This window comes from Bactrocera dorsalis, chromosome 6 (genome assembly GCF_023373825.1).
Source record: "Bactrocera dorsalis isolate Fly_Bdor chromosome 6, ASM2337382v1, whole genome shotgun sequence".
Taxonomy (NCBI): Eukaryota; Metazoa; Arthropoda; class Insecta; order Diptera; family Tephritidae; genus Bactrocera; species Bactrocera dorsalis.
Genome location: NC_064308.1, coordinates 38,529,544 through 38,557,028, shown reverse-complemented (window position 1 = coordinate 38,557,028; position 27,485 = coordinate 38,529,544). Strand labels below are relative to the sequence as shown.

Sequence of the window (27,485 nt, the reverse complement as noted above, 5' to 3'; positions counted from 1 at the left end):
TTGCTTACATCTTCTGAAATTCTGGTATTCCCAGACTTCAACAAACCCTTTATTCTGACGACAGATGCTTCCAATACTGCAATCGGAGCAGTCCTTTCACAAGGGATAATCGGTCAAGACAGACCCATAACTTACATCTCTAGATCACTCAATAAAACCAAAGACAATTACTCGACAATAGAGAAAGAAATGCTCGCCATAGTATGGTCCCTCGACAAATTAAGGACTTACCTGTATGGAGCTAAAGAAATAAAAATTCTTACTGATCACCAGCCACTGACGTTTGCACTAAGCAACAGTAATAACAATGCCAAGCTAAAAAGGTGGAAAGCAAGGATAGAAGAATATAATTATAAACTAATTTACAAACCAGGAAAAACAAACGTAGTCGCCGATGCGCTATCACGGCTGCCAATAGAAGTTAATACGCTAACATCCACAGATGAAAATACACAACATAGCGCAGAAGAGGATAGCTCAAAGCTCATTCCTCACTGTGAAGCTCCAATTAACGTATTTAAAAATCAAGTTATATTTACAGAAGGAAAGGAGGAAATTACACAGGAAGAACCTCATCCAAGCTTCCATAGACATCTCATTAAATGTGAAGTTTACGATAAAGAAAAGCTAAGTAAAATCTTGAAAAGCGTTCTAAACCCAAACATAATCAATGGAATTAAAATTCAAGAGAAATACATTTCATTACTTCAACAAATATATCAAGAAAATTTCTCACAATTTCGTATCAGGATAACACAGAAAGTAGTTACCGATATCGCAGACGAAGATGTCAAATTTAAAATAATAGAACAAGAACACAAAAGAGCCCATCGCAATGGTAAAGAAAATAAAGACCAGATATTGGAAAAATACTATTTTCCACAAATGACTAAACTTATTAAAAAATATACTAAATCATGTGAACTTTGCGGATGTAATAAGTACGACCGGCATCCACAAAAACCCAAGTTACAGGCAACACCCATACCTTCGTATCCAACAGAAATACTGCATAAAAAATATATTTGCATGAAAAATATATTTCGTGCATTGACAAATTCACTAAATTTGTAAAATTTTTCAGGATAAAAAATAAATCAGTACTGTATATCAGGGATAAATTGATAAAGCTTCTACACTATTTCACTGTACCAAAGACTTTGGTCATGGACAATGAAGGCAGCTTTATAAGCCCAATAACTCTGAACTATTTAGAAGGGTTATGAATTAAAATCTATTTAGCACCACCTCAGAAAAGCGAAGTCAATGGTGTTATAGAACGTGTGCATTCCACTATTAATGAAATAATCAGATGTCTCCAAGTGGAATATCCTGATTACTCTTTTAAAGAAATTGTCAACATTGCCGTTGACAGATATAATAACACGATACATTCAGTTACGAAAAGGAAACCAGCTGATATTTTCTTTGGAAGAACACAGAGAATCAACTACCAAGATTTAACAAACTTTAAGGAAATAGTTAATTCTGACCTTCGAAATGAAATAGCCAGAAACCAAAAAAATACACTAAATTATCACAACAAAAATAGGTCAAAAATAAGGAATTACGAACCTGGTGAAACTATATTTAAAAAGAACAAACAAATTAAAGGGAAAACGAAACCCATTTTTAAAAAAGAAACTATCGCTAAAGACAATACCGTCACAATAACTACTAAAGATAACAGAAAGATTCATAAATCACATTTAAAAAACTAACTGACATTTACTCTTTAGACTCTTACCTTACTGGACAACTGCAACAGTGGACACCTACGAATATGACAGCCCACTCGTGACGATCAAACAAGGACTAGGAAAGATTACAAAAGGGACGTATAAAATTATCCACACTATCGACTTGGACGACTACGAAAAAATTACCAACGACGTTAGACTTACTATATACCAAGAAATTAGTAAAACAAATATTTTATTTCCACAACTAAAACATCAACTTTCCGAGAAAGACAGCTTATTAAGCCAACTGCGAACAAAAAATTCAACCATTCAAAAGAGATCAATCAATTGGATAGGATCTGCTTCGAAATGGTTAGCAGGAAATCCCGATGCCACTGACTGGGACCAAATACTTTCCACAACACATAAACTGACTGAAAACAGTAACGTACAGTACACCACAAACCAATACCTTATCAAGACAAATAATAAAATATTAGATAGTTATAACATGATTGTGGATGAAATAAGTAAGAATAATAAGGAATTATTCGCACAAACATTATATAATAGATTAGGTATCGTAAAAGACGAAATTGCTAAAATTATAATGGCAACCCAATTAGCAAAACAAGGAATCGTTCATTCTCAAATTCTAAATAAAGAAGATATCGCAAATATTCTCTCTCAAACTGAGACACTACCTTTTAAAAATGAACTGCAAGCACTCAAATATGCAGAACCTTTTATGATTATTAAAGACTCACTTCTTTTATATGTAATTTCACTACCAAAAACCGAAGATACCCTTTACAATAATAAAGGGTGATTTTTTAAGAGCTTGATAACTTTTTTTTTAAAAAAAACGCATAAAATTTGCAAAATCTCATCGGTTCTTTATTTGAAACGTTAGATTGGTTCATGACATTTACTTTTTGAAGATAATTTCATTTAAATGTTGACCGCGGCTGCGTCTTAGGTGGTCCATTCGGAAAGTCCAATTTTGGGCAACTTTTTCGAGCATTTCGGCCGGAATAGCCCGAATTTCTTCGGAAATGTTGTCTTCCAAAGCTGGAATAGTTGCTGGCTTATTTCTGTAGACTTTAGACTTGACGTAGCCCCACAAAAAATAGTCTAAAGGCGTTAAATCGCATGATCTTGGTGGCCAACTTACGGGTCCATTTCTTGAGATGAATTGTTGTCCGAAGTTTTCCCTCAAAATGGCCATAGAATCGCGAGCTGTGTGGCATGTAGCGCCATCTTGTTGAAACCACATGTCAACCAAGTTCAGTTCTTCCATTTTTGGCAACAAAAAGTTTGTTAGCATCGAACGATAGCGATCGCCATTCACCGTAACGTTGCGTCCAACAGCATCTTTGAAAAAATACGGTCCAATGATTCCACCAGCGTACAAACCACACCAAACAGTGCATTTTTCGGGATGCATGGGCAGTTCTTGAACGGCTTCTGGTTGCTCTTCACCCCAAATGCGGCAATTTTGCTTATTTACGTAGCCATTCAACCAGAAATGAGCCTCATCGCTGAACAAAATTTGTCGATAAAACACATTTCGAACCGAACACTGATTTTGGTAATAAAATTCAATGATTTGCAAGCGTTGCTCGTTAGTAAGTCTATTCATGATGAAATGTCAAAGCATACTGAGCATCTTTCTCTTTGACACCATGTCTGAAATCCCACGTGATCTGTCAAATACTAATGCATGAAAATCCTAACCTCAAAAAAATCACCCGTTATTAGCATACGTTCGACTGTAAAACACCTTAAACGAGTATACTTAGAATTCACCAATCTTTTCATATCCCAAAACGACAAATATGACATACTTGGAAATTGCATTGAAATAGATGATACTACTATATGCAAGAGAAACCAACTTAAAAAACTAAACAAATCCCATTGCATTTCACAAATCCTTAGCGGAGAAAAAGCGCTTTGCGATTACCAATATGTAAACCAAGCTATAATTGAATTAATTAGTGAAGAAACAATATTTCTTTCAAATTTTATTGGAAATATTACTTATAATAATACTTCTTTTAAACTAAATGGTACTTTTCTTATAAACTTCTTTAACGAAACTATAACTTTGAATAACGTTAGTTATACAAACTGGCAAACAAGCTCCTACCAAATCTTACCCGCAATACTTCAGAATAACCTAACGGAAAATGAAATTAAATTGGACTTAAACTACTTACATAAACTACATTTAAATAATGTAAACGAACTAGAACGGATAACATCAAAAAACATTATTTCAATTAGCTCAAGCTTCTTAGCAATTCTTGTTGCAGTAACACTATCATTAGTTTTATATATCATACTCAAACCAAAAAACAGAAATTCATTTCTTATCCCACCAATAATAGATTACCCACAGCTTTCAGCAGCCAATAATTCTTAATCAGCGAGACGCTCCCCCCGAAGGGGGGAGTTATCACAGCTAGCATAGCAGTTATCACAGGTAGCATAGCTAACGAAATATATAACAACAAAGTTGTCGTAGCTAGCAAAATACGAGTATACTGACGAGAATGTTGCTCAATAAAGTTAAATTCCAAAAATTACAACAACAGCACATTTCGTCGGCACTAAACCAGAGCGGAAGTCGTGCCACCGCAATGTAAGCCGTTTCTTGAACAAACTGAGGTTTACTGTTTCGCTATATTATTGCTTACGTTAGCATTATAAAGTATTTATATAGAATTAAGTACTAGTAAGTAAGAATTCGTACATATGTAAGTTTATAGTAATAAGCAAAAATTTTGTATAAAAAGAAATGTATTGAATAAAATAATTTGGAGTTCAACTTGACAATTCAAATGAGCGTGTCTTTATTATTTGGTGGCAACTATTAACTTACATACATGTGAATGTATGAACATGCAAGTCAATGCGCGCACATGTAATAAGTATATTGATAAGTGATGAAAATATGATTTCAATTTCTGAACGCGCAAATGCGTATATCTACATACACTCATATAAGCATGTGCAGATACACAAGATAGGATAGAAGATGTATGCCTTTTAACATCGTATACTATACAAATAAATATTTTTCTTATGTATATGTACTTATATTGCTGTGATAAATTTAATTTCTATTAGTAAGAAAAATATTTATTTGTATAGTATACGATGTTAAAAGCAAAAAATTAAAAATTTATTCTGTTGATTTATTCAACACCACCATTGACACTTAGGTTGCGCTGACTTAAGTATGGTTTGGTTATGCATGTAAGAAACATACGATGGTTCTAATAATTTTGTTTAAGTATAGAAATATGCTTTTGCAGAACATTTGCTTTCGCAAACATACAGACAAATGTGCAAACGACATAATATATGTATGTATGATTGTTTCGCATTTTGCTTCTGAATATCACTAAGAAGTATAAGTTCTTCCGCGCGTAGGGACTCCACGCACCTTTTTTTTTAAACCTTACTATTTTTTCTACGAAAAACTGTCAAAAAAAAGGTCAAAATGTGATAATTTTTTTCAAACAGCCGCCAGTTTGTCAAATTTTAAAAAAGAAAAAAAAAAGGTTATGAAAGCGCGACTTTTTTACAGGTTAATAATTTTTTTTTTCTATTGGCTTTTGCTTTAGACCAAAACTGCGGCCGCCATGGTGGACATCGTAGAGGAACTTTTTTATGTGTCATTTCAACCAATTATTTAACTATTGTACACCCAATAAATAAACATAAAAAAAATTTGTAATCGTCATGAACGTGTTTATTTATAAAAAATCGCGAAAATCAATGATTTTTCGGAGGGTCACACTGAGACGAAACTTAAAGAATAGTACATACATAAATATGTGTGATGTAACAACATCTTCACAGTCGCTTCACATACAGTGTCGGACAAAACTCATTGGACTAACTCGAGTCTCAAACACATTCCATCATAACTTTTTACATAGATGCATTAGAAGAATAATTTTTTTTGCAAAAGAAAGATCACATATTCCATATTAAGGAATAATGCAATTTTATTTCTCAACTTTTATGTAAGATTTTTAAATTATAACAGAAGGGAAAAAAGTAAAAAATTCGTCCGACATAACTCATTGGACTTTAGCTAAATATGAAAATAAATTAGTTTTAAATTAATATTTTAATGAGTAGCCATTATTATTTTTGATTGCAACATATCTTTTAGGCATAGATGGAATTAAATTACTAATGTGTGTGTCATTTATTCCATTCCAGGCTTGTTTTAAGGCAATAATAGCTTGTTTTTATAACCGTGGACCTGTTCTCTGCTAATTTGCCTGTTGACAATTTCCCATAAGTTTTCAATCGGGTTTATGTCAGGAGACTGGTCGGACCATCTCAAAATATAAACATATTATTCCAAAAACCAATCCTTCGTAACTTTGAGGGTGTATCTGGGGTCATTGTCATGTTGAAACTGCCAATCAGGCCGCATTTTTTTGTTAGCATAAAGTAACATTTGGGTTTGCAGTATATTTTTATATTGAAACCCACCCATGTTCCCTTCTATTCTGTAAATAGGTCCTACTCCCTGACCAGAAAAGCATCCCCACACCATTATGTTACACCCACCATGCTTTACTGCACCCTGCAAATATCGACGGTCTAAACGCTTTCCTGTTGGCCTTCGTACACCTGTCATTCATCTGAGTTCTGCAAATTAAATTTGGACTCATCTAAAACGATATCGACTTCCATTGCTCTACAGACCAATTAATATGCAGTTTCGCAAATTCCAAACGTGCTAACCTATTTTTTTTTTTGAAATATATGGTTTTTTCGCAGCACGGAACCTGAAACGACCAGCATCAACGGCGCGTCGTTGTACTGTACGCGTACTCACTCATAGTTGTAAGCTATCTACAACTTTTTTTGCTGATATCTTTGGATTTTTTTTAACTCCCGCATTATTCGCAAGTCATCTTTTACCGAATTGACTCTATTGGCGTCCTCCAATATTAAGTTTTTTTTAACGATTTCTTCAGCTTTGCTCTTGCGTAAACTATCAGAAACAGCCGATTTTCCTAGAGAATCATTTTTGCAAAGCTCCTTTGCCTCCACTATTTTGTGAATTCGCTTATAATTAATGATTTAAATTCAGTTGAACATATTTTGCCTAAAATTTTTGTCTAAAATAATTTTTTAGTAGCATTATTTGGGAAAAGTTTATAAATTTCCCAACACACCTTATATCCATTAAAATAAACAATTGGAATTAGTGTGATCTACGATTAATAATTATAAGTACCTGCAAATTTCTTTTCTCGCCAGATAACGGTAAATTAATTCATTGGAAGTGGTTATTTCGATATCCAAAGTGGTAGTCCAATGAGTTATGTCGCACGAATTTTTTACTTTTTTCCCTTCTGTTATAATTTATAAATCTTACATAAAAGTTGAGAAATAAAATTGCATTATTCCTTAATATGGAATATGTGATCTTTCTTTTGCAAAAAAAATTATTCTTCTAATGCATCTATGTAAAAAGTTATGACGGAATGTGTTTGAGACTCGAGTTAGTCCAATGAGTTTTGTCCGACACTGTATGTATATGTACATACTATATATGCTTCTTGTTATAGTGAACAACAGTGGAGGAGTAGAGCAAAAGAGGGCGCTTCTCCCGCCCTATATCTAATCATATGGTAATGTTTTGTTCAACATTCATCGAATGCAACTTTTTCTTTATTTATGAATTGTTTTGGTTTTTAACATAAAACAATAGAAAGTAGCCTGTGCCCGAGTTATATCGTCACATCAACCCCCACCAAAACCCGGAAGGCACCAATAGAATAATAAGAACATATCATTAAATTGTTGTTGTTTTAACTTTTACTGACTCCTCAAATTTATTTTACTTGCTTGACTTCATAAGACACCAATGGAATAGTAAGAACATGTCATTAAATTTGTTTATTATTTAAAACATTGCAAAAATTGTAATTAATACTTACTTCCTGTTATGTAATGTTATCAACTTTTGTGCAATTATTATTGTTCTAATTTTACTGACTCATCAAATTTATTTTACTTGCTTGACTTCGTGTGGAATTGGTTTGAAAATAAAAATCATTATTGGTATAACCTTCGAAGAAATAAGGTGTTTAAAGTGTTTTATTTGAACGGATGAAAGTTTGAGCAACATAACTGGCGCAGTCGAAAAGCCAACGGTTCGAGTCGAAACTAAAAGTGCTAACGAGATAAAACTTTGTGAATCCTTGGACCACATAAGGGGCCGCCTGTTCTAAATCAGAGGGAATATCGGACGGAAAACAAATACCAAGAGTACATTGGTATAAGGCCACAAGGAGATAAGTGAACCGTTGGAAAAAAGGACCTACACCCCTCATGCATACCATTCTCATAGAGGGTCTGTAAGTAAATGAGCGGTTATTAAATTACACATATATATAAAATAAAAAAAAAATATAAAAAAAAAAAAAAATTTTTTGAAGAAAAGTTAACATATGTACATAAATATATTGCGAAAGTAGATGAAATCAGAAAATTTGGAATACAAATATATTAATTCAAAAGAAAGATTGGAAAGATCAAAAAAAAAATAATAATAAAAAAAATAAAAAAAAAATTCGAAGAAAAGTTAACATATGTACATTGCGGAAGTAGATGAAATTAGAAAAAATTTTAAATAAAAATATATTAATTCAAAAGAAAGATTGGAAAGATCAAAAAAAAAGAAATTTTTAAGAATAGTTAACATACTCGTATGTACATAAATATATTGTGAAAGTAGATGAAATTAGAAAAATTTTAAATAAAAATATATTAATTCAAAAGAAAGATAGGAAGGATCATTAAATCATTCTCATGTTCATTTATATATATATATATATATATATATATATATATTGTACAATTTAAATGAAAATATAACATACATTGCCAAAATCAATAAAATTAAAAAGGAAAAGGAAGAAGTGGAAAAGTGGAAAAAGTTAAATAAAAATTAATTACACTCAGTCCTTTTTTTACGCGATTATTGGTTCTGCCACTAATCGCGTAAAAAATAAATCGCGTAAAAATTGTTAGTTTTCCTATATTAACTGACGAATTGGTTCCGAATATAAAAAATATCGCGTATAACAAAATATACGCGCAAAAAAATATTCAAAAACAATACAATAAGTTTCAAATTTCATACTTATAATTTATTCATTCATAACAAAATAAAAAACACAAAACAAAAACCATATATAAAAGAGAAGAAAATAGAAAATAGGTACATTTATTGAAAAACACCGTTGAATGCTGTTTAATCACTGTCATTATCCGTAGTGGAAATTATTCTTTGCCGCTTACTTTGATGGCCGGCACTGATATCACTAGAATTTGTATCAGAATCAATAGTAAGAACTATGGATTGATGTTCTGATTGACTTAGCATCTCTGACTGAGTTTGCACCATAAATTCAGTTTATTTTGTTTGAATGCTTCTTTTTGGACCCAATAAGTTCCGATGTAGTTCTTTATATCTTAACATACAGAGACTCAATTCTTTTTGAAAAATTCGTCTACCTCGGTGTCAATATCCAATATCCACACACTATTAGGGTGCGCCGACATATTCAAAAATTATTACGCGTAAAAATATGTAAACAAGCAAAAAACGAAAAAAAGCAATCGCGTTAAAATGAGAAATTCGCGTAAAAAAAGGAATTTGCGCTGCAAAAATAATCGCGTTAAAGTGAAATAGCGTAAAAAGAGATCGCGTAAAAAAAGGACTGAGTGTACATATTATTTTTGTGTAGGCATTATTTGATTCCAAATTCCTATCAATCGGAACCAATTTATCTTACGTAAATAAAACAATTTATTTTTGATGAGTAGTAAATCTAGATATTTTCCATATCCTAAAAGTTTTAAGATTTTTAAGTCAAGAAGCCTACCCGTTATACCCGAGGACAGTACATTAAATTTTAATATGCTTTCAAATACAGAAGTTCCAAGTATATCAGGGACTCAAACGACAACTAATAGTAACAACATGAATAATATCGACATTTTTAACTCACTTAGAATTCCAGATGCAATCAAGGACCTACCCAAATTTGATGGTAATCCAAGATTGCTCCACGAATTCATTAGTAATGTGGAAGAAATACTCCTTCACAGTAGTGGAGCAGATAACACTCCTCATGGACTAATCCTCTTGAGGGCCATAAGAAATAAAATAGATGGTCAAGCCAACGAAGTCTTAAACATGTATGGCACATCCCTCAATTGGGATGAGATCAGAGGAAACTTTATATCGCATTATTCAGATAAAAGGACAGAAACATCCCTAATTAGAGATCTTCATTGTTTAAAACAATACGGCAAACCGATCGAAAAAATTACAGCGAAATAATGAAAATCCAATCAGCCTTGTCTAATAATTTATCTATCCATGAGTCCGACACTAATGTAATTAATGCAAAGAGAAATCTATGTTCTGAAATGTGCCTAAACTCATTTTTGTCGGGTTTACGGGAACCTATGGGATCTACGATTAGAGCAATGAGACCAGAATCATTGCCGATTGCCCTTTACCAGGGATTGGCATATTAGCCCTCAGTAGCATTTTGCCCGTGCGGGCACGAGTGCACATTTTGGGGGCTAGGTGAGGGGATCATCGCGGGCAAACATGCAGAGGGAAGTGAGAGCAACGTACCACTCCATATTTACAAATGAGAGCAACATATTTTCCCACACCATGTTTACAAACGAGAGCGCACGCATATGTATATGGAAAGTTGCACTGTGGGTAATAATTATAAAATTGCCTAACAATTTTAAATTTCTTTGTAACTACTATAAATTTATAAAATGTAAGACAAATAACCAAAAGTATAATAAATACTTGATTTTAGTAATCATTTTTTTTAATATGTCTTTATATCAGCATTTAATTTTGTTTATTTGAAATAATAAATTATATGTTTGGTTTAATCTCATTTGCTATAGCTACACGCATTATTGTACCAAAATTTAAATCGGATAACCTACTTCTTATTCTTAGATATAATTTTCGAAGCAAAAAGTTTCAAACCAGGTTATTTCTTTAAACTTCCTTATAAAAAGTAATTTCAATAATAACTTAAATTTATGAACCACTGTTTCTTCAAACACATATGACCAAATTAATCTTATGAGAGCGCAATGTAAATAATTACCCAACAACCCTTCTACCACCCGCCAATCGTAGAACTTCCAACGACTTTAGGTTTTCCGCAGGGTTGCCAGGTTCGATATACTGTAGTAATTATAAAAATTGTCTTCAATATATTTGAAATTTTCTTAAAATAACTCAAATTCAGAATCGAATGCTATTATTTACAAATATAAAAACTAATTTTAATAGTTTGATTTCAGTTTTGATATTTTATATTATGAAAAATTATAATTGAAAACTTAGATGTGAACAAAACTACATATGCGTATTGAATAATGGCAACATTGTTCGAATGAAAACGAGAACAAAACGCTTGCAGCTCGTAGCGAAGTGAGAAGATGTTTCTGCCATTAGCGTTTGTATTCTATTTGTGTGCATAGCCACTCTCAATCAATAATGCCATACCGCGGAAATATATTTTTATTGGATGATTTCTTATATTTTTGAAAATATGAGTTCCCTTTCTACATATAGCGCATATTATTATTTTAATACATTTCCAGAGGCAACTTAGATTTTTAAAATTTAACAAAACAACTATAGAAAAAAACCTCAATTCATTTAATATTTTGATAAAACATCCAAAGCATTTTCATTAAATGGAACTGCAATATACATATATAATGGGCACAAGTATCTTTTCTTTTTTATATATGCAGATATGCATATGTTCGTGTAAAAGCCCACAATTTGAGAAAAGTTTTCCCAATTGTAACTAAAATGAATTTCTACAACTTGCATCACCACCATTAACTGATCTATCACATGTACAATAGTGTGAACAAAATAGGAACAACCATAAGGTGTTGTGAAGTTTTAAAATATGCTGTTTTCTTATTAAATAAAATTGGTTTTAGATACAAGTATAACATATATATTTTTTCCTAACAGTAATTAGAATTTCCAGTATGCAAGGGTAAATTAAAACAGATATTAATGCGAATCTCTAAAACGTGCAAATTATGTTTACCTCTTCTTGTTCACACAACTGTACAATTCCGATATGAAGTAAACTTCCGCTATTAAATTTGTGTAATATGTCAGTATTGCCGCAACCACTCTGCCAGAGATAAAGAGATGTTTAACTCCTCTCTCACTTCCAGAGAGAGCAATTGCTAAACGTCAAAACCTACTGAACTTTGACAGCTAATCGAGTTCAGTAGGTTTTGACGTTTAGCAATTGGAAACGAGCGATGGCCAGATTGAAATCCCGCCAAATTATTGTTCGAATGGAGACATTTTTCATTTTTTTGTCTCCATTTGTAACGGCCATTAGTTCGAAGAATACCGAAGGCGAAACAGCACGCAGATTGAAAGATGTGAGTATACTTTTTTATTGTATTTTACAGATAAAATGCCGAAAACAACCAGCAGTTGGAAGAAATGTGTTGCTGGCTGCAGCGATGGAGCCAGAATATTTAGCTTTCCAAACAGTGGAACGGATCTCGAACGGTGAGTGAAAAACATTAAATAGTGCAAAAAGTGTTTGTGAAAAATTTTGATAAAATCAGTGTTTCAATTGTGCAATGAGTAATTTTGGATAATGAAATTGAATTCCCGTGTCTTTTTAAATGTGATGTGCTGAACAAGTAGAGTGCGACAGACTGCAAGCGACATCTGTCAAATATTAAAATACACACGTTCTTATGGACACAGTTATGTAGTCGTGCAGCTACCTCAATAACTGTCAAATGTCGCTTGCAGTCTGTCGCGCTCTACTTGTTCAGAGCGTAACTGCCAATTTATTGCCATTGCCGTTAATTAACTAAATAAATTGTTTTGAAGTAACGATTTATCTTTGAATTTATGATAGTCATAAAAAAACAACTGTGCTTTTAAATATTCATTAAGTATGATGCACTTTTTGCACTATTATTATTATTATTATACATATTTTATAATTATACATAACATTTTGTATTTTATTTTGTTTCTTTTAATAAGCGTAAATGTTGGCTCAAACGTTTGGGTGTTTTTGAAGATTCAAATGAAAAAACACCTAAACACATTTTTGCGTGCGAGCGGCATGTAACGCAAAAAAATTGCGTCCGAGAGCCGTTCCGGACATAAATTTAATTAATGAGCCAATATTTAACGCCCCAAATTCTTTTTTGGAAAGCCCAATTCAAATGGGCGTTGAAGATTTTTTTCCCCAAATGGAAGGATCTGCCTCAAATGCAAACGGTGCATCGAGGCAGCTGCTTCCACTTTTAGAAAGGGAAGACCGCGAAAATATTTTAGATCCTCTGCCACTTCTTGAGGAGGAACTAGTAAAGAGTAGTGAAAAAGCCGCGCAAACAGGTAGGGGTCTGACTGCAGGGACAGATAGAAAAAAAAAAATTGAGAGAAGAGAATAGGATTTTAAAAATAAAATTAGACGAAAAAGAACAGGAGAACAGGAGTTTTAAAGCTCAGTTGGTCCAAATGGCAACTGAATTAGAAAGATGTAGAGAAATGTTAAGAAGTAGTTCATTTAGGGAAGAGTCAGATCTTCTTGAGATAGTTTGCAGCAAAGTTCCTCCTCAGTTAGGTGCTTGTATTAGGAGTAGTTTTTTAAATAGTAATCGCCAAAGTCACGGTCGGCGATATGACACTTTTCTTAAAACTTTAGCTTTGGGTGTATTTTTTTTGTCACCAATCGCTTACCGCTACCTAAAGCACCAACTTAGTTTTCCCTCGGAAATTACGTTACCTAATTTTGTCGCAGATTGGCCTCGTTTCCCAGGTTGCACCCAAAGCAGCATAAAGTCTTTACAAATTAGGAGTAAGGGATTTTCTTTCGAACAAAAGTTCATATCAGTTTCTTGTGATGAAATGTCACTGAAATGTCATTTGCAGTATGATAGGAAATTTGATAGGGTGATAGGTCTTGAAGATTATGGCGATGAAAATCGTAAATAGCCACAACTGCAATGACCATAATGGTGCAAGGTATAGGTGGAGAACCTTGGTCCCACCCGTTAGCTTATTTTTTTATTAAAGGCTCATGTAAAGGGGATGTCCTCAAGAAATATATTCTTGAAGCCATTACCCAACTTCAAAAAATAGGGCTAGTTCCTTGCCATTTTGTTTGTGACCAGGGTACCAATTTTCAAAATTTAGCTAATTTGTTAGGTGTTTCAATGTCACGGCCTTTTTTCAACGTTAATGGTAAGGAAATATGTTTTTTTTACGATAGCCCCCATTTATTAAAATGTAGTCGAAACTGCTTACAAAATATGAAAAATAAAGTTGATTTTAAAAATAGTCGCGTATGTTGGTCTGATATAGTCCATTTTTATAAACAGGACTCTAAGTCGAGTTATCGGTGTGCGCATAAATTAACCGATGCTCATATTTACCCCAATACCTTTCAAAAAATTAAAGTTAAATTCGCGTCTCAAGTTTTAAGTAATACGGTCGCTTCAGGTATGCTTTCTCTTTACAGCTCGGGAGCCTTAAACTCAAATAGTATGAGCTTCATTAATACCGCGGATTTCGTTTCTTTCTTCAACAAATTATTCGATATCTTTAATAGTAATTTCACTGAGGCCATTGTACCCACTAAAAAAGTTTTTATAAGTTCCCCAGAGCAAAACCAGTTTTTAGATGATGTAGAAAAAGTTTTGAAAACAATTCGGGTCGTAGATGAGTTAGGAAACGACACAACAAATAATATCAATTTTATAAAGGGGTGGATAATTAATATTAATAGTTTAAGACGATTGTGGCGATTGCTGTCACACTCAGGATTTCCTTACCTGAAGACAAGACGACTATATCAGGACAGCTTAGAGCATTTTTTTGGTCAGATTAGAAGTAGGGGAGGTACTAGAGTAACACCTTTCATGTTCTCTAGTTTATTTAGGAAGTCATGGGGTTTACGTTACGTAAATATCGTAACAAAATGTAACTGTGAGCTGCCTTTAGAACCCGAAGCCACAGTTATTTCAGAACATAGCCATAATGTTCTTCTTAATGTGTGCAATGATTCCGTTTTAAGTGACCTTTCTTGGCAGGATTTCCAGGGTTTACCACGGCCCGAACACTCCATTGTTAGATCCATTACTTTAGATAGTAGTTTAGAAATTAACTTTTTAAAGGAAAATGCTTTTAGTTATTTTTGCGGCTACCTTTATTTGAAAATTTTTAAAATCCACACATGCCTCCTGCCATTACCCTATTTAGGAGATGAAATTCCTTCTGATGAATTCATCTTCACACATCAAAACCAGATCGATAAATGCAACTTAGTGAAGCCGCCTCAAGAATTTGTTGCATTTATTAATAATTTAGAAATAAAATTTGTCGAGGAATTTGACAGAAATTGTCATAAAATAGGATAAGGAGAAATTCGTTTTGCTAAATTAAAAGATATTAGGCCCTTCTTGTGTTGTGAAGACTGTGACCCAAAGGTAGTTATTGCTCTATTTATTAGAATTAGAATTTATTTTGTGACGAAATTTTTAAATAGATATTTATCTTTACCCAATTTTAAAAATAAAATTTTGTGTGTTTCACATTTGTAGTTTTCATCTTCCTTTTTAGTGGTTGCAATGAGCTAATTATTTTACACTAAAATAAGATTTTTTAAGCAGATTCGCATTAAGAGGCTTTAAAATTAGAACGTTTAATAGAAAGTTTTTAATAACAAATTAGAATTTGGGGTTTAAATATTGGCATTTGTATATATGTATGTTTATTTTTATAGTTTTAAGTATTATATTATTATATGTGATATGAAGTGATATTGTTTTTGTTATTATTTTATACTATTATATATGAATTGTTATTGTTTTGTTTTTTTAGTTTTTTTATGTAAATAAATTTTTAATGGGTGATATAGGCCTACTGGGGAACCGAGCACCCAAAAATAACTTCGATAACGCGCCCTTTTGCATACCTCATAGGTGGTGTGGAAAATTCGAATTGGGTATTTTATTTATAATGCCCAAAAAATATCTTTTTTTCTGATCTGGCTACAATGGAAAATGTTATAAAAAACGCTTATTTTGAGGCGCTCTCACACTGGAATAAGTTAAACATCCCTTTATTCCTGACTCTGCGATGAACATTAAGTTACGGAGGAGTGTTATTGATTTTTTTCTCAACTTTTCGCTACTTGTTATGCCCTTCTCTCCGTAAATTGATATTCCCCTCATCTAGCCCCCGTGCGCACTTTGCTAACTTTGCGGGCTAAAAATGTGGCCATCCCTGCCCTTGACTACTGCATCAGAGAACAGAGTATTCATTATATTAGGTCCAATTTGAATAAACCCAAATATCCTCAATGGAGACCAAATTACCAATATAATCCATATCCTAATTATCCACAAAATTTTGTAAATAATGCACCAAGACAAGAAAATTATTACCAACCTAAAAGATATTCTAATTTTTCAACCAGACCTTACTATGTTAATAACAATAGTTTTGAGCCAAATTCAAACAATCAGAATCGTAATTTGTTACTCCAAAATTCCCAAGTACATCGCGAGAATTTTTCAAATTTTAAACCCAGCCAACGCTTCGATAATTTTTCGAGACAAACAAATTGGAGGCAATCACAGCCTCCACCAGAACCTATGGAGACCGGTAGTGGATTTTCAAAATTTGAAAAGGGCACAAACAAATTTAAAACTAGCCCAATCACTCAATTTAGTAGGATAACAAATAGGAATGAAATGAATAATATTAACGAATTTAGAAGTCTTCGAAATGAAAGCTCTGTCCCATGTTTTGACCACGCTAACAAGATAAACTTGGACCAATATGAAAACTACAATATTGACGATAATCAGGATTTTTTACAGTTAGCCTCAAGAAACATACAGGATATATAGACTGCAATAAACATGGTAGTATTTTACCCTATATCAGTACAAGCTCTCCATTTGGCAGACAATTAAGATTCCTAATAGATACCGGAGCTTCTTCTTCATTTATAAACCCGGAATTTATAAATCCCTTAGATATCAAGAAATGTATTCCAATAACTATATCTACCATCTTACATAAATATATAATTGACAAGCAATTGACATTACCTATTCTCAAAGAAATTAGGAAAACAGGAACTCTTACATTCTTAGTTTTTAAATTCCATGATTATTTTGACGGACTGTTAGGCTTAGATTTCCTGACAAAAATTAAAGCTAAAATTAATCTTGAAAATAAAATACTAATTACAAATAATATTACAATACCTCTTAAAATTAAACCAAATTTTTCCTCTGATAAATTCACAATAGAGGCAAATTCGAAACAAATCGTAAAACTGCCAGTTGATTCTTAGGAAGGAGATATTATGATAAATACAATAACTTTGGACAACGGCTTAATTATTTCTCCAGGCATATATTTTGCGAAAGACTGGTTTAGTACAATAGAAGTAGTTAATCCCACGGGGAATGACCAAACAATTTTCTTAGAGCAACCCCTGAAAACAAGTCCGTATGATTCAGAAAACTTCGTCGAACTTAATAACTTTAATATGCATGGCAAATCAAGCAGTGAAAGAATTGAAAATTTATCTGACTTACTCCGAATGGAACATCTGAATGGCGAAGAAAAGCATAAACTTTTGAAACTATGTACTAAATATATTGATATCTTTTATAGAGAGGATGAAAAGTTGACGTTTGCAAATGAAATAAAACACAGAATTAGGACGACGGACGATATTCCTATTCATACTAGGTCTTACAGGTATCCTTTCGTTCACAAAGAGGAAGTTCGAAGACAGATATCAGAGATGTTGGAGCAAGGGATTATTAAGCCGAGCTTTTCTCCATGGAGCTCTCCAGTACGGATTGTTCCAAAAAAGAAGGACGCATCGGGGAAAACGAAATGGAGACTGGTCATTGACTATAGGAAGTTGAACGAGAAAACCGTCTCGGACAGGTACCCACTCCCGAACATATCTGAGATCTTGGATAAACTGGGCAAATGCCTTTACTTTTCGACTTTGGACTTAGCAAGTGGCTTTCATCAAATTGAAATGGATCCACGGGACATATCAAAAACAGCCTTTACTGTGGAAGGGGGTCACTACGAATACGTAAGAATGCCTTTTGGCTTAAAAAACGCACCCTCAACTTCCCAGAGGGTCATGGATAATGTCCTAAATGATTTAGTTGGAAAAATCTGCCTAGTGTATTTAGATGACATTATTATATTTTCGACGTCCCTCCAGGAACATACTGAGAATCTAGAAAAAGTCTTTCTAAAGTTAAGATTTTCAAATTTTAAGGTCCAGATGGACAAATAAGAGTTTATGCGAAAAGAAATTGCCTTTTTATGAGTTATTCTTTGGAAGACCGTATAACTTCTCAAGAGACATGAAATACGACAACAAACACGAATTTTTAGTTAAGTTAAATGAATTTAAAGAAAAACTATACCCCATAGTTAAAGAAAAAGTTATGAAAGCTAAATTAAAAAATATTAGTCGTCTTAATAAATCTAGGAAACCTCCAGAGCGTAGGAACAAAGAAGAGGATGTATATAGAAAAGAGTGTAGGAGAAACAAAATAACTGCACGATTCTCAAAACATAAAGTATTAAAAGATAATGACGTTACTTTACAAACTACTAAAGACAAAAAATTACACAAATCAAAAATTAAACTGAGACCACAAAAATAATAAACAATTATTTACCTTTAGAATAGCCTTTGCTTATGGACAAGTCTTGGAAATACAAAATTTTGACGAAGACCAGAATATGATAGCCCTGAAGATTGGACACGCGAGAACGATTGAAAGTTATTTCAATTTCATTAATATAATATACTTGGACAATTATAATTCGCAAACTTCAAAATTAGTTACTATCGTAGACAAATTTGAAAAAATAGCCTTCTAAAAGATGCTGCTAAATTTTGTAAGATGAATCTTAAGGGACTCGAAAGCAAACTACAGACATTAAATCCATATAAACGTACAAAACGAGGACTATTCAACGGCTTAGGCTCTGTAATAAAATATGTAACTGGGAACATGGACGCAAATGACGCTATGACTATAAATAAACAAATACAAGAACTCCAGGACACAACATTAAATTCAAAAATAATAGAGGAAAATCAAAAAAGTTTGAATATACAAATGATACAGAGATTTAAATCAAAAAAGTTTGAATAGACAAATGATACAGAGATTTAAAAATTTGACAGAGCATATGAATAACAATCAGGAAAGCATTACAAAATTTTTAGAAAAACTCTCAACAAAAAAAACTAATCATATTCTAAAAGAAGACAGTGCGCTATTAGAAATCCAATACATGAATCAGCTTGATTATAATATAGATTTATTATTGAACCATATCTCTGACATAATAGAAGCTGTAATGCTCGCAAAACTTGGTATAGTATCAAAGCTTATTCTTCATCCAGATGAATTGGATGAAATAAGACACCATTTTAAGTCCCAGAATATTGACTTAGTTTCGGACGGACACCTTTACGAACTTCTGGAACTCCAAGCATATAATAATAATAGCAACCTAATTTTTAATATAAAACTTCCAAATTTGGCTAAAAGTACGAATTCGCTTTTCCATCTCATTCCTCTTCCTATGAATAATACGAAAGTAATTACGAAAAACAAAACCATACGTAAGTTACAATAACCACGAGCTCCAATACTTAACAGAGATTTGCCCAAAAATTGAGAACGTGTATTACTGCAAGAGGTCAAATGACTTCGAAAGCACCAATAATTAAACTTGTATCGCTAGAATCTTAAATAATAAAAAACACATACATACGAGGGCTGTCCGATAAATAACCGACCTAACCATGGTGCACGCGACTTTTTCAATTTTTTTTTTTTATTTTTCTACATAGTCTCCTTGTAACTCCACACACTTCTCCCAGCGATGCTCCCATCTCTGCAACCCTTCCAAATAGTACTTGGCGTCTTTGTCTGCAAAATACGAGTTCACGAAAGAGATTGCCTCCTCATTTGATGAAAATCTCTGGCCGCCGAGCGCAGTTTTAAGTTGAGGAAACAAAAAAAGGTCGCTTGGTGCTAGATCCGGTGAATAAGGTGGATGGTCAAGCAGTTCGAACCGCAATTCGTGGATTTTCGCCATGGCGACTGTTGAGGAGTGAGATGGTGCGTTGTCTTGGTGGAACAAGACTTTCTTTTTTTGCAAATGTGGCCGATTATGATGCCAATAATGATGTGTAGTATGCTCCTGTTATAGTTTTTCCTTTTTCAAGATAGTCGATAAAAATAATTCCATGGCTGTCCCAAAAAACACTCGCCATCACTTTCCCAGCCGAATACACAGCTTTAGGTTTTTTTGGGGCTGGTTCCCCCTTTTCCATTCACTGTTTAGATTGGATTTTTGTTTCGGGCGTATAATGATGAATCCAAGTTTCGTCTACAGTTATCAATCGGCGTCAAAACTCGGTCTTATTGCCTCTAAACTGAGCCAACAAAGCGCTGGAAATGTTCATGCGCGCACGTTTGTGGTCTAGCGTAAGCAAACACGGCACCCAACGCGCGGACAGCTTTCTCATGCCCAAATCTTGGTTTAATATGTGACAAACAGTTTCTTTTGACATCTTCATAATCTCAGCTATTTCCCTAACTTTAATCCGGCGGTCGTCTAGTACCAATTGACGAACTTTAGCGATGTTATCGTTAGTGGTTACAGTTTTTGGACGCCCAGGACGTTCATCATCTTCCAAGCTCCTGCGACCACGTTTAAATTCAGCTGCCCAAAATTTTACGGTGGTAAACGGTGGTGCAGAGTCACCATACACAGAGTCCAACTCATCTTTGATTTGTGAAGGCGTATTGCCTTTCAAAAATAAACATTTAATTACAGCTCGATATTCAATTTTTTTCCATTTTGGGGAAATCACCGAAATAGACTCACAAAAACGACTGTCAACAGATAATTGCGCAAGATAAATTTCTGAAATTTTGGCGAGTAGCTATTATAACATGCACAATTTGAAGTAGAAACCTTTTTTTCAGATGTTCCGCTAGCTTCACGTTGAGGTCGGTGATTTATCGGACAGCCCTCGTATATGTCCTGTGAACGATGTGGGGCCCACATCGAATATATTCCAACCGGAATATAATTATATAATGGTTATCATCGTAAAGGGTCAACCGATAACCTCTGATTGTGGGCAAAACTTCACAATTGAAGGAACCTCCCTTCTCCACTACACGAATTGTTCCGTCACGATAGCGGAAGAACATATAAAGACAACCCTTCAGTCCATTGGGACACAATCTTCGTAGCACCACCAAATCTAGAGAAAGTGCAAATAACAACAATAACAGAGACTTTAAGCCTAGAGAAGATCAAAGATTACAGTTTCATCAACAAAAATGATATTACGAGATTAAGAAAGGATGCAATTCAAAGGAGAAACATAATAACGATAACAACATTGATACTCATCACCTTAAATATCACTTGTGTAACTCTGTTATGGAAAAACTCCAGATTTCGGTATTATCCTAAGCCCACTGAAGCCACTCTGTCTCCGCCAACTTCGTTGTGGCCAACGCTCCACTCTAAGGGGGGAGGAGTTATATCGTCAAATCAACCCCCACCAAAACCCGGAAGGCACCAATATAATTGTTTTCAAGTACCATACAAATGTACTAAATAAAAAAAATATGTTTATTTATTTATTAACGCAGAAAGCAATGCGTTGTTTTCTTCTAATAATTTTACAACTTTTTCTTAATTTTCTAATGATTTTGCTAAATATTTCTGCATCATTTGCTGTTCATCTTTTATCAATTGGAAAAAACGATCATCTTGGTGTTTTCGTTTTCGTTCATTTCTCGAATTAGCACTTGTAGTTTTTTTCATTACCCTGTACGAATGATGACTCACTACCCAGTGTTTTGTTAATGGAGTGTTCATTCAACGGTACCTCCATTGCATCAAATTCACAATCAATTAAAGATTCTTCACAATTCAGCTCTAAAAAACAGATGTTAACAATAAATACGTATTTTTAAATAATATATTACATACCGTAAATTAAACTTTCGTCCATTACTTCAAATAAATTATTTGATTTGAAACTGCCCAACCTCTTATCCACGTCATTCTAGAACTCCCACTTTGACGGAGATCCACCACTAGGACCAATTTTACGTTATTCTTGCCTAAAAAATTTAAGATTTAGAAGAATTAAATAAGAATATTTCCGTAAATGGACTGGTTCTTGCATATTTATGTATATCTTTTAATTAAATAATTTAACCTCGAACGCATCTCTACAGCATTCAAACAAACCTTGTGCTCGTTTTTCAGTTGTGCGCCCATGTTTTGTAGCACATGATTATTTTTGTTGGTTGCTCTTAGTTTTTCAATGTTTTGGCCCCAAACTTCAATGAGCCCCAAACTTCAATAAATGCGCGCTTTTTTCGCATAATTTTCCATTTTTTGTTTTTCATTATTATTATTATTTTTGAAGTAATTTTGACGGAATGTTTCTAAGAGCTTTTGTGTAAAAGCTTTTAGCAAAGTTTGTTACTTTTTTTTAGCTGTGTTTATACAAATATTGGGTTGTCAAAAAAGTCCGATACAGTTTCCATTTCACTTCAGCTCGATGTATGGGTGCTACACGAATTGATCACACATCGTAATATTGTTACCAGCAAAATACTACATTGCTCATATGGTATTTTGCTAGCATTTGGTGACACACATGTGGTATTTGTACCATATATGGTATTGTTACTACATGTCTGTCGCAGGTACTAAGATATTTTCCTTGCTTTGATTTCTGAAAATTGCAAGAGTATACAATGTTCGGTTGCACCCGAACTTAGCCCTTCTTTACTTGTTACTATGTATATTTATTGGATGAAGTTGTTTTAGGACCTCGGCAGTAATCAGGTTGTAACCAGGGGATTTTTTGTTTTTCAGATTTATTCGATAGGCAACGAGTTTGATGCCACTTACGACGTAGCTATCTCTTATATCATTAGAATATTGAGAGTTTACAGCAATTTTCCTATATTCCGGTGTACTTTCCCAAGCTGCGTGTTGCATACTTGTTGTAAAGTGTAAAATTTCATATTCCAACTTGTCTGTATTTAATATAGAGTCATGTTTACTTGCGTAACATTCAATGATTGTTCTAAAGTATTCCCAATCTGTAAGTTTAATATACAAGGCCGCTGTTTGTGTTTAAAGATGACGGTTTCACTATAGCTTAAATAGATTGGAGAATGATCCGAGTTAAGGTCATAATCCTGATTGATCGACAAATAGTTCCAGGTATAATTTACCGGCAGTGCAAAAATCTATCAGGTCTGGAATCTTTTGGTTATATGATGGCCAATATAATGGCAAGTTCGTCGAGTATGCATAACTTCTGGTTGACTGCAGTGCTTTATAGAGTTTCTATCTTATATATAAAAATATGTTGGGTTTTTGTCTCGTTACTATAGTTAACTAAACCGTTGCATGAAATGAAAAATGACCAGAACCAGGTCATTTGAAGGTAATCCAATGAGGATAGTCAAAAAAAAAAAAATTTGCTTAGCTGCAACACCCTGAAAACCACGAGTTATAACTATAAAGCACATGTAGAGGCCGTGGACAGAACGTTAAAAGACCTTAGAAACTCCTTTGTTCTCATAGGTGGGATAACTTTTGTATTTGCTGAAGATTTCTGACAGACTCTTACTGTCATTAACAGAGGTACGCGAGCAGATGTCATCAAAGAATGCTTAATATCGTCACCCTTATGAACTTTGATTGAAAATATAAATTTACGGATGAATATGAGACCTCCTCTTCATGGTGATTATCCACAGCAACTGCTTAAACTTGGGAAAGGAATTCCAATTATGCTTTTGAGGAATTAAGTCCATCAATCATGCGCAACGGGACGAGGCTGCTTATTATGGAACTGAAGGACAATTTAATTAATTAGAAACTGTTATCACCGGCCCAGCAGCTGGGTAACAAGCGCATATACCGAGGATTCCGATGATACCAAGTAATCTGCTAATCCCATTTAAACGGCTTAAATTTCCAGTGAAAATATCTTTGGCTCTAACCGCTCACAATATTCAAGGCCAAACTTTCGTGGCCAACTGTATGTTGGTCTATCGCAGGTCGGAGGTCCTGAAAATCAATTTATATATATTGCTGCCACAGAATAAATTAACATCAAATATCGTTTACAGGGAAGTTCTGACTCAATAAATTATTTTTCAGAGAAAGAAAACCAAGGCCTTTGTACAAAAATTAAAATAATAATAATACAAAAAAATATACTTTCATGTTCGTATTTCCTTCACTTAACTAATTTTTAATGACCCCACGAAAAAACGAGAAAGTATGTGCGGAGAGTGTGTACAAAATTATAACTTATGAAATGATTGTTTAATACCCGTGTGGAGCCGGGGAGGGCTGCTAGTACTACTATAAGCTTCATAGTTTTTAATTTTTAGATAGTTTTGTGACGTAAAATGTGTCTCCGATATCATACATACGTCAACATTTTCCGAGTTCAGTACAATTTTGATTTCATTCTTATGTTTGATTAACCCATTTGAGTTCCATAGAAGAATTTTTATAGATTTAGACATCTTTGGTTTTAGAAAGATATTTTTTTAGCTTGCATAAGCAATTTTGTAAGGAAGTTTTGCTTTCGCCTTGTTTGTTGAGTTTCTGTAAGATCTGTGATAAAATGCTGTTATTGGATATATTAACATTATTATTTGCTTTTCGGCTAGACCATTACCTTTTTTTGTGGCCAATTGTGTTAGATCGTATTTTTTGTAATTCTTTGGCAACAAGGCACCCTAGATAGTTGGCTGGATGTGCTCCGCCACAGTTACAGCATTTGGGCTGCTGTTTCTCTGGTTTGGAACATTCATATGTCGTAGCTTACCGGTGCACTTATTAACGCATCTTGGTTGTTTGCAACAATAGTTTTGTGTGTCTGGCTGGCAATGTTTGCATTGTGGTATCATCTTAGGTAGTTCAATACCGGTTCAATAGCAACAATTGAATTAAATATATTTGGCTCGTAAATCTTTCTTATGTTCTCCATGGGATAGAATGTTACCAAAAACATGTCGAGGGGATTTTTAGTTTTCCCTTGAACACGATTGACAGCACTTAGTGCTTTTAATCCTTGCTCTTTTAAGCCAATAACAATCGATTTTGGATCATAAGAATTGTGCAAATTTTTTACCAGAACTCTAATTGGTCGCGTTTGCTTATGCGTGTGCTTATTCTCAAAGCTATACCAAGATATATTTTTACTTGAATGTGCCTTTGATATGCATCTGTAGTCCTCTATGGAGAAAGTGTTTACTTTGTATATTCCATTATTTAAGTGTCTAATGGTAAAATTGTTTTCTGTGTCCGATTTTGCAATAGCATATAGTTGCTGATAATTACTGCAGTTGGCATTTCCAGATACCAAAATTGGATGAGGCCGCAAACTATTTTTTGGCGTAAGCGGTTTTAATGTGGCTTTATCTGCTTTTTCCAGAAGATGAGGAGAATACCCCGCTTTTCGTTTTTTTACTGATCTTTGTTTTAGAATCCATTCAGTCACTCTAGCTAGTTCTTCTTCATCCGTTGAAAGTTCAACTTTATTTGCCAAATTCGGAATTTTCTTTACATCGGTGAGCTTAAGCTTTATATTTTCGGCTTTTAGAGTATTTACTTCCAATGAGAGTTTTTCACACATTTTTCCATTTACTATAGCTGTTTTGTTAGTACTTCGATTGTAACATCTATTTTGACAGTTTTATTTAACTTACCTTCTCCTGGAAGTGGTGTCTTAATAATTGGCATTGCTTTTAAAATTTGCTTATTGTAAATTTTGATAAATTCCCGGCACTCACCTTTTGACTAATTCGAACGATGAAAAATCTAAAGGTTGGTTGGATGTGTGAATGTTGTACGAGTATATGCTGCTGCGCTGAATGTGATGTTTGTAGTGTGGGATGAAGAGGTGGTGTATATGATGCCGGTGTGTTGAGTATGATGTGTGTAGTGTGGGATAAAGAGGTGGTGTGTATGGTGTAGATGTGTTGTATTGTGAGGGCGGTCAGAAGCTCATTTTGTCATCCCGGCCTCCCTAGGCGACTATTTAGCCTAGAAGGCGCTGCAGCTGTTGCAGCGTTTCCACAACGCTGCTCAGACCCATAGATCGACGAGGTGGTGGTCCAGTCTGTCGACGCCGCAACGAGGTTCCACTCCGCTGGTGTATGACACGATCACCGTGTGGAAGTCGGGATACGCGGCCGCGATGGTTGGGTGGCCGGTTCACATCGCGTGACGAGCTGCGATGTAGCAGCGTGTGATGCGGCCTGTGACATGTTTGGCACAGCCCCCGTGACTCACACTCTGGTGATTGCGACTGGCGTATCGATGTTAATCTGTATAGGGAAGATTATTGATTACAAATTTCTATCAGATAAGCAGGCATGGTGATCATGCGCCGATATGCGGCATGACTGTGTCGTCGTATTGATCGACAATTCTTGTTAATTTTTGTTAATGTTCTGGATTATTTGATACGTCGTGTTAATTCGAACGGGTGTTATTCACGAGCGGCGTGGTTAGTGTTCTGTTTTGCGTACGGACATCCACGACTCGTATGTGACCATCGGAGCCATAATGTAGCTTTCCTATGCGGCCAAGCCTTCACTCGGTAGGTGGTAGATAATCATCATAAATGAGGACACAGTCTCCAAGCTACCCGTTTGAAATGGGATTTGAAGCTTTTTACATGATTCCCATAAACCGCCCATATGAGGAGCGCTTGGGGGTATAAATTGCCAATTGATACCTTGAGGGGTGTACTCATGTACGATGTCGGGTGATACTTGTTTTAGGAAATCCACAAATTGCTTTTCTGTGGCTCGTTGAGCTCCAATGAATGTTTTGCCATTATCGCTCATGATTTTTAATGGGTAGCCACGTCCAGCGACTACTACATAGCTCAAGGTGTACTGCCTTTGTCGTGAAACATACAAGGATATCCACAAAGCCTTTCATGGGAGTGGGAGACCTTAACATGGACGCCTTAACCTGAAAACGCCCAGCAAAATCAACACCTGTTGTGGTGAAATGCAGAGCGAAATTGCTGCGTCCATGTGGAAGTGCTGTCATAATCTGCGTTCGCATCTTCTGTTTGTGTATTGTGCAAATATTGCACGTGAAGATGCACTTCATGACTTGCGGCTTAAGACGGGGGATATAAAACTCCTGACTTATCACATGTTGCATGAGGCGATGTTCGGCGTATAGCTGTGGATGTAATTGAGGAATAATGTGGAAAATGGTGACCCCTCGGGAACTATTATGGGGTGGCGTTCATTGCATGTTAGGCTTGAATTAGCAAGCCGACCATTGGCACGAAGCAAACCTTTCGTGTCCAGAAATGGGTTAAGAACTAAGAGTGAGCTTTTTTATCAATCTGCTTCGACTCTCTTAGTCGCGGTTAAAGTAGCGGGCTTGCTTATATGCGATTAGTACGACCTTACCCTTTTGTAACTCTAGGTGCGATACTGTGTTGTATGGTAAATTAAATGATCCTTTGACTTTGCTTTTGAGTTGCTCTATAAATTTGAACATGTAAACGGCTACTCTAAGAG

General features: G+C 34.4%; 1 protein-coding gene across 2 annotated transcripts in view; it reads left to right on the top strand.

The window, feature by feature from the left end:
- The window catches only part of LOC105234225 (protein zntC), a 453,706-nt gene that overhangs the window by 174,219 nt on the left and 252,002 nt on the right, over positions 1–27,485 (top strand). Inside the window, exons 3-4 of one of the 2 annotated variants that reach the window (XM_049460523.1) lie at positions 12,231–12,333; positions 20,856–22,985. In XM_049460523.1, coding sequence (XP_049316480.1) covers positions 12,231–12,333; positions 20,856–20,919 — 167 coding nt within the window. In that variant the 3' untranslated portion in view covers positions 20,920–22,985. Of the gene's footprint in view, positions 1–12,230; positions 12,334–20,855; positions 22,986–27,485 lie in introns of those variants that run through there. The other variant, XM_049460522.1, reaches the window with a different exon arrangement.